General features: G+C 32.9%; 1 protein-coding gene across 6 annotated transcripts in view; it reads right to left on the minus strand.

Moving 5' to 3' along the window:
* The window catches only part of LOC132720630 (uncharacterized), a 32,276-nt gene extending 23,594 nt beyond the window's left edge, over positions 1–8,682 (minus strand). For all 6 annotated transcript variants that reach the window (XM_060704793.1, XM_060704792.1, XM_060704791.1 and 3 more), the window contains exons 1-5: positions 8,574–8,682; positions 3,654–3,810; positions 2,474–2,649; positions 639–771; positions 32–216 (exon numbers count right to left, since the gene is read on the minus strand). In XM_060704793.1, the coding sequence (XP_060560776.1) occupies positions 32–216; positions 639–771; positions 2,474–2,649; positions 3,654–3,810; positions 8,574–8,622 (700 nt within the window). In that variant the 5' untranslated portion in view covers positions 8,623–8,682. The remainder of the gene's footprint in view (positions 1–31; positions 217–638; positions 772–2,473; positions 2,650–3,653; positions 3,811–8,573) is intronic.
* Positions 8,683–9,021: the final 339 nt, after the last annotated feature.

Below are 9,021 nucleotides of genomic sequence, written 5' to 3' on the forward strand. Positions count from 1 at the left end.
GAAGAAACTAAAGCATATATGAAAATGGTACCTTTTGGCATTTTGGGACATTCGTTCATGATAAAACCTTTTGCATCTTCGAATGTGACCGCGCCATATGGGCTCGACATACTCGCCTTCAGAGCGTTCTCAATCTGTTCCTGTGCTTTATCTACATATGATTTCGGACATGCTTCCAAAGCATTTAACATACACGTCATCTGCTCTCTCATAGAGCTGAAAATGATTGTTGAATGATGACAAGTATTCACAACATATTCAGAAAGGCAGACTGAGTAATATTTGATGTAATGTTGTTATTTTTGTCATTTATGTGTGAAGGTTTTATTAAAGTTTTTCACTTCAACATCTTGTATAAGTCCAATATTAATAAGAGAACATTACATTTATTAGTACCTCAGAATGCTAGTTTCAGGAAGATTAAAGTCAACAGTTGTTTAAATTATGTCATGTTTACATTCAGCAGTCATACTTTGAAAAAAAAAACAAGAAAATAACTAAAGGGTTTAGTTAAGACAGTGTTTAGTCCAAGCCTGAATAAGAATTGTGTTAAAATTGACATAAACAACTAAAAACAAAACATATACGGATTTTAAAGATTTGTGTTTATTTTGAATTTTTTAATTCAAGCAACTTACCCGCATGCCAATACGGCGCTTTCCTGGAAAGTCAGGTAATAGTTATTTGAATTTGGAACACCTCGTTTTACAATCCCTCTAGTATTTCCGGTCTGAGGTGCTGCAAAACATTTTGATACAGCGCTGCATGGCCCTGAAAACAAAAGCAATTCATGTTGATTTAAAACAGACCAAACATAACATGCTAATGTGTATCAATAATATGAGATATTCACCCTTAACCTGCTAATATTGTGTAATACTGACACTGTGAAATACTGACATTGTGTAATACTGACATTGTGTAATGATGACATTGTGTAATGCTGATATTGTATAATACTGACATTGTGTAATGCTTACATTGTGTAATGCTGACCCTGTGTAATACTGACATCTTGTAATACTGACCCTGTGTAATGCTGACATTGTGTAATACTGACATTGTGTAATGCTGACCCTGTGTAATGCTGACATTGTGTAATGCTGACATTGTCAAATACTGACATTGTGTAATACTGATCCTGTGTAAATGCTAACATTGTGTAATAATAATATTGTGTAATGCTGACCATGTGTAATACTGACATTGTGTAATGCTGACATTGTGTAATGCTGACATAAGGTAATGCGGAAATTGTATAATGTTGGCATTGTATAATGCTTACATTGTGTAATGCTGAAATTGTATAATGCTGACATTGTATAATGGATTTGCCATGTTTTAATTTGAAACAGTCCATTTTTTAGATATTCACCCTTAACCTGCAAATAATGTGTAATACTGACACTGTGTAACACTGATATTGTGTAATGCTGACATTGTGTAATGCTGATATTGTGTAATGCTGACATTGTGTAATACTGACATTGTGCAATACTGATCCTGTGTAATGCTGACATTGTGTAATACTGATATTGTGTAACGCTGCCCATGTGTAATGTTGATATTGTGTAATGCTGACATTGTGTAATGCTGACGTTGTGAAATGTTGACATTGTGTAATACTGACATTGTGTAATGCTGGCATTATGTAATACTGACATTGTGTAATGCTGACCCTGTGTAATACTGACATTATTTAATGCTGATATTGTGTAATACTGACATTTTGTAATGCTGACATTGTGTATTGCTGACATTGTGTAATACTAACATTTTGTAATACTAATGCTGACATTGTGTATTGCTGACATTGTGTAATACTAACATTTTGTAATACTGACATTTCGTAAAACTGACATTTTGTAATACTGTCATTGTGTAATGTTGATAGTGCGTAATACTGACATTTTGTAATGCTGACATTAGGTAATGCGGAAATTGTATAATGTTGGCATTGTATAATGCTGACATTGTGTAATACTGATATTGTGTAATGCTGACCATTGTGTAATGCTGACATTGTGTAATGCTGACATTGTGTAATACTGACATTGTGCAATGCTGACATTGTGTAATGCTGACATTGTGTAATGCTGACATTGTGTAATGCTGTGTGTAATGCTGACATTGTGTAATACTGACATTGTGTAATGCTGACCCTGTGTAATGCTGACATTGTATAATGCTTACATTGTGTAATGCTGAAATTGTATAATGGATTTGCCATCAGTCCATTCAAAATTAAGGGATTTCAATATCAATATAGTATAAAAATGATCTGCCAACAGTATAAAGACATGCTAATCTAGCTTTATACTTGGGTCAAAGGTGAACAACTTACAATGCCTCATTAACAATTTAACTGTGGGAAATATGCCGTAAACCATTATAAACAAAATACTTTACAATTAAGAAATAAGGACCAGGATTTTACATATAATGTTAAATGTTAAGTATCATTGATACTTACCAGATATCATCGAACAGAAGCCATCGAATCCATCACTGAGAAACGACTGTACATCAAACCCGGGTATCTCTCCCAAAACGCCCAAAGGATTTCCGGTAGCCCCAGCAGATGTCAAAAATTCCGGACATTGCTTCACGTATTTTAAAACACAACCAAAGGCTTCCTTCCCTTTAGGACTAGAATTGAAGAGGAACGTTTCTTTTGAATACAGAATGTACATGTATCAATGTCCGTTTAAGAAAAGAATGTATCAATGTTCGCTTACAAAATAGAATGTTTCGCCATGCGTCTTGAAATACAATGTATTTATGTCCGTTTTGTGTGTGTTTGTTTTTAAAGGTAGGGGTTAGATTTAAAAATCGACATGCGTCTAAATAGAATATATCAATGGAGTAAAATCGAAAAAAATTCTAAGTTCAAGGGGGACATAATTCTGGAAATAGTCTTGCTAGAGTATTTAACCTTCTCAAAAATGTTGAGTGAAAATAAGAAACATATATATGAAGTTTGAAGTAAATACATTAGGAAATAAAGAAGTTATTTAAAAAAGACAACATTTTTTTTTCATAAAAACTCTAAGTTCAAGGGAGGTAATACTGATAATTTTTGTGCTAGAGTTGTAAACCTTGTCACATATGATGTGGTTGATGTCCAGAAACTTATATTTAAAGTTTGAAGTAAACACCTTAAGAAATAAAGAACTTATAGTGAAAAAGCTGAAAATTTTAAATCAGAAATCTTACAATTCAGGCTATTTGTTGCCATAGCAACCAGAATTTTCAACATAGGAACAAAAGAAAAAGACGTGCATAATCTCCATACTGCCATCTATCCATATATCAAGTTTCATAAACATATTTTTAGTACATTTTGCGTAATCTCGGGATCCAGTTTTGCGAACGGACGGACTGACGGACTGACAGACAGTCGGACGGACGGACGGACGTGCCAACAATTGGGGTTTATGTGCTTTTTCTTTGATCTTTATGTGGCATTTTTTCCCATAAACCAGTTAAATTACCACATAAAACAGTCGGTTTATGGGATTTCCTTCTTTTTCTAACCAAAATTATGGACGGAATGAAGCTCATAGACCATAGAATGTTCGCCCGGACAGACAGACGGAGGGTAAACCTAAAGTTCCCTCCGGTTAAACCGGTAGGAGACTAATGAAACCTACCTGCATATTAACTGCGCTATGCCGTCAACACTACTTATATTTGGACCGCCAGTTCCGGCCTCAGTCATGTATGTTCCTATGTTCATGAAACATTGTAAAGCATTTGCGTCTTGCATTATTTGTTCTCGGCACCCGCCTCTCACAAACTGCACCAGTACTGTAAAAACAAATCAAAGGGAAATAATCTAAACACAGACATATATGTATGAGCGGCATGCCGGTTATTGCGTGAGAATATTTCATTTAAAAAGTAAGAACACTTTTGAAATCACGTAAATTTCGTGTTTCCTAACAAAAAACTCACGGGGGGGGGGAGAAACTGTTACATAAAGGATGGAGTTCTTATGATAACTGTCACTGTAAATGTTCGTGGAAAACATTCGGAAAAATTTATTATATACTGGAGAAATACAACTAAAATGGTAATTTGAATCTTTAAATGGGGAGTTTGAGGTGCTAAATTAAACTTTGATGATTAAGCTTGCCTTACATATTGTATTATATGTCAGAAAACTTTATAGTCCTCTTGTTTGAAATCTGGTAGTTTTGATTAAAATTTCCAAATAACTTGCTCATATTGGCCTTGTACATATTGGTCTTTTCATTTGTGATGAGGCACGAAAACTGACATTTTTGCAAGTGCAGAGCTCATAAATGTGACATTCCTTTTGAAAGTATAAACCACAACATGAAAACACGATCCTCGTTTTGCAAGCATAGAGCATTGGTTACCGGTTAATTAAAAGCAATCTTCATAACAATTAGTGTTTAATAGTCTGTGTGTAGGTCAATCATAAGTGTAACCATTTGGATTCACTAGAGGAAGTTATTCAGCTAGCTTATGGAACTAAGTGGCTTTGCTTACGAATAATTGCACGAAGGGGCACACAAGGTCTCTGTTAACAAGTAAAACTGGAAAGTCGCAATATGACCTTAAAAGTGCCGGTGTGACTTTAACCCAAAAACAAACGAACGTATGAGTGGTTACCTTACAATTTTATGTTCAAGGTCACAAAGAAAACTAACTCGAGATTAAACTTAGTAATAAATATGTTACAACTTCGTTTCACTTTGTAACCAATGAAGTATATTATTGTTGGCATTGCAATCATTTGGCCACTGTATGCTCGTCAGTTGTAAACTTAATGGTACCGGGATTTAGCCTCGTTTTTTTAATGAATTGCATGTAAATTGTGAAGGTTATGTAAAGGCCTCAGTATTGTAGGTCCTATCATTGTGTTGTAAAGCTCACATTGTTGTGTTGTAAAGCTCTCATTATTGTGTTGTAAAGCTCATATTATTGTGTTGTAAAGCTCACATTATTGTGTTGTTAAGCTCACATTATTGTGTTGTAAAGCTCACATCATCGTGTTACCATATTCATTTTATTTATTTCATGTAAAACTTCACCTTGCAAAATTTATGTGTCTATTAGTTTTAAAGAAATAATAAAATAAAAGCACTCCTTTCTAATGTACGCAATGAAAAGTATGTGCGATTTACCTATGACATTTGATTGACGTATATAGCTACATAACATACAAAAAAACGTTGTTTTTATTCCGTTGAGATATTTAGACAACGCGTCGCTCTAATAAATGCAATTAGTGCGTAAATCTTTCCCACTTATATAGGACGTTAGATTAACTGTGTTGCAAACAATATAGTTTTTGATAAATGAGCACTTTAGTTGTTTTTATAACAAAGGAGAATACATAGTTTTAAAACAATGGGTGTGATATTTTTGTTTGTGGTCCGAAACACAAGTATATGATTCATGTACAGAAAGGTTAAAAACCTGCAAAAATATACTTTCACGGGGAAATGTCATTTACTTATATCATGTATATACGATATTATTCATTTTTGGAGCGTTTTTATCATTTAACGAATAAAAACTAATATTTACAATGAATCAGTCATCTTAAAACATTATCCAGTTCATATATACTTGAACTACATTTTTATTTAGTCTTTGTACAGAAATTTGAATGTGTGAAGGTAAAAAATTATTTAAAAAACGATTTAAAAAAAAACAATAACCAGAAATGCAGCATTTGTCTATTAAGTAAACCGTCCTAATCCTAACATAGGAGTTTCCTTTGTTGTTTTTTTTTGTAAAACCAAATAAGGGTCTCTTTAGTTCATATAAAATTAAATCAACTAGATGACTCATTACAAAGGCATGTTTAAAAACGATTCAAGAAAATAAGTCAAAACCACAGCAAATCTTTCAATTATGAGATATGTTTAAAATTATTCAAGGCAATAAATCAAAACCACCGAAAAGCTTTTAGTTATTAGATAAGACATCAAAGTAAATATGTGTTCTGTACACATATGTGCCATGTAAATATGTGTCCTGTACATATGTGCCATGTAGATATGTGTCCTGTACATATGTGCCATGTAAATATGTGCCTGTACATATGTGCCATGTAAATATGTGTCCTGTACATATGTGCCATGTAAATATGTGCCTGTACATATGTGCCATGTAAATATGTGACCTGTACATATGTGCCATGTAAATATGTGTCCTGTACATATGTGCCATGTAAATATGTGACCTGTACATATGTGCCATGTAAATATGTGTCCTGTACATATGTGCCATGTAAATATGTGTCCTGTACATATGTGCCATGTAAATATGTGTCCTGTACATATGTGCCATGTAAATATGTGTCCTGTACATATGTGTTATGTTAATATGTGTCTTGAAAATATGTGTCATGTAAATATGCCATGTAGGTAAGGTAGGGAGTGACTGCTACCTATACAGAAACTGTTAAAATGTTTATATTTAATCCAAAAATAACCCCAAAAAGTTGTCACAATGATCAACCAAGAAAAAAAGGGATATAAAAACATTTTCATTTCAAAAAGGTAACATTTAAGTGAGCAATGTTTGAATGCTAAACTTAAACACATCTTATTTTCATGGCCTTTGAAAGAAAAAATTATGTACCAAAATAATAATACAAGAGAAATAAATTACAAAAAAGACTAAGATAACTACAACAGTACAAACAATCACAAGCAAGTATATATGGAAACACGTGATTATCAAGTGGTATAATTAAACAAATAAATTATTTTTAAGAGGAGTCGTTGACATGTTAGTATTTAATGTTGTAACATTCAGTTACATGTGTTTAAGAAAAACTTCAAACTTCGTATAAACGAAAAAAAAAACGCTTAAAATATGTCAAACGAAAAGGCACGTAATATTAGATTCATTATTATAGAAATCGAACTTTATTTTAATCAAGAAAGACAGCATGAATAAGGAAGCAATAACTGATTTACCTAATCATCATGTATTTTAATTATTCTCTTTTAATTTTATTACTTTAGTGTGCATTACACTCAGAGGCACTTATATCCCGACACTTACATTTTTCGGTATAAATTGATTATGTGTAGACGAATTGTTTCCAACTTTGGACCATAAAAAATTCAACATATCATAAATACTTGGGGAATATTCTCCATTACTCAATAAGTTCCAGCAGCTCCTGCACTCAAAGTCACCAGATCTATACATCACACTTGTCGGTTGAATTGAACAGACTCGTGAGAAAGCGACAAGAAGCCCCTCGCAATTGGCTGGAACTCGAGCAAGCTCATGTTTAGGAATAGAGAACTATGAGGCAGAGGTGTTTACGTTGTTATAGTCAATTGGGAGGACATTCAGTGTTAGAACTGGTTAACATACAGATTTAGTGGGATTCAAAGACTGTTCATTTTGTTAGAATTTTAAGTCATTCTGTGATTTTTCATTTTACAATAGCCTATTTGTTTTGCTTTTGTTTTCTATTTTCTTATCAATGAATTGTAAATATAATTAATCTAAGTAGTAAATATGATATGTTGAATTTTGTATGGTCCAAATAATATTAAGAACATAATCCGTCCACAAATAACCTATTTGTACTGAAGAATCGGGAAAGTGTCTCTAAGTGTTATAGAGAGGATATGAGATGTGTGTATGATAACGCACATAGTATATAAATGTAGTTTGAATTTTCAAATAGAATGCGTTTGAAGAACTGTAGTGAGGTGCTTGATTTTATACTTAACGTAATATTATTCCATAAGAAAATAATAATGTTGTAAGAAAATGTATCGTTTGTACGCGGTATGTACTTTAATGAGATGATAGATTGTAGTGCTCGAGTTGTGCGTACTGATAACTTATTTTAAGCGGTTAGAACTGGATAGAAACGTGTTTCAAACTTGTACAGAAAATTTGATTTTGATTTATTTTATTTAGACAGAATTACAACGTACTAAGAAAAAGTTACGTCTGTTTGTTAAAGGTATGAACGAGCTGATGTAAGCTCTAACAGCCAATCGTCGCCTGATCTTATCACGTTAGTGCGCGTCTCCAGTACGATCTGATTACGGTAACTGCGTCCGTTATACGTTCATCACGTTTTAAGAACGTTGCAACTCCGTCAAATTGGAGAACGGGATGGCCAACCAAACATTTAGAGCAGGCCAAAAGTTCTAGAGCACAATCACGATCAAACACGTTCTTGTCTTTTCATGAAGTTCTTACATATACGGTAAAAATTAACTGCGATACTCAATTTTCGCTCAGATTGAGTCAGTGAGGCCATATATTTTAGAACGTACTTTGAACTTGCTTTATGCGACATGACTATTAGAATCTGATTCATATTTGTCGGATGGAAATATTTAATGTAACGTGTGTAATAACATTCTTTGCAGTTTTTACTTACATATATTTAACTCATTAATTATTCCCATTAATTAACTAATGCCGCAGGCACATGATCGTTTTATATGTTATAGTCGACAAAACATTTAAACTTACCGACAAAGAACATTTAACTGATTTTGTAATCAGGTTTAAAGAAAAATGGACAGAAAATGAGCAAATAATCTTACCTGCAAGACATATTACTGTAATCAACGAGTTTTTAAGTGAAAAATCCATTTTGTTTTTTCAGATCTCTAGCTTCTTTCGCGCCTTACTAAAAATTGTGAGTAGTATAATCTATAGAGCGTGACATGAATGTAAAGGCATGTCATTGGCCAACGACCGAAACGAAATAAGGTCATGTAGATGCAAACAGAAAAAAAAAACATTTTGTTAACACAAATATAATGTTAGAATGTGACAAAATTTATAGACATAAAAAATGAAGATTGTCCTTTGGTTTTAACAATATTTATTTCTTCATCAAAATTTACAGACAAATAACAATATATAAATTGCATTCAGGATTGAGTAGAAAGACTGGAGCTTATATGAAACTCTCTCCTGATTTACTGTTTTCCCAACCTGCTCTTGGTTAAAATAAAATTAATGATGTTGTACCTTATATGAAGTCTT

This window comes from Ruditapes philippinarum, unplaced genomic scaffold (assembly GCF_026571515.1).
Source record: "Ruditapes philippinarum isolate M1 unplaced genomic scaffold, ASM2657151v2 ctg1677_1_1_1_1, whole genome shotgun sequence".
NCBI lineage: Eukaryota > Metazoa > Mollusca > Bivalvia > Venerida > Veneridae > Ruditapes > Ruditapes philippinarum.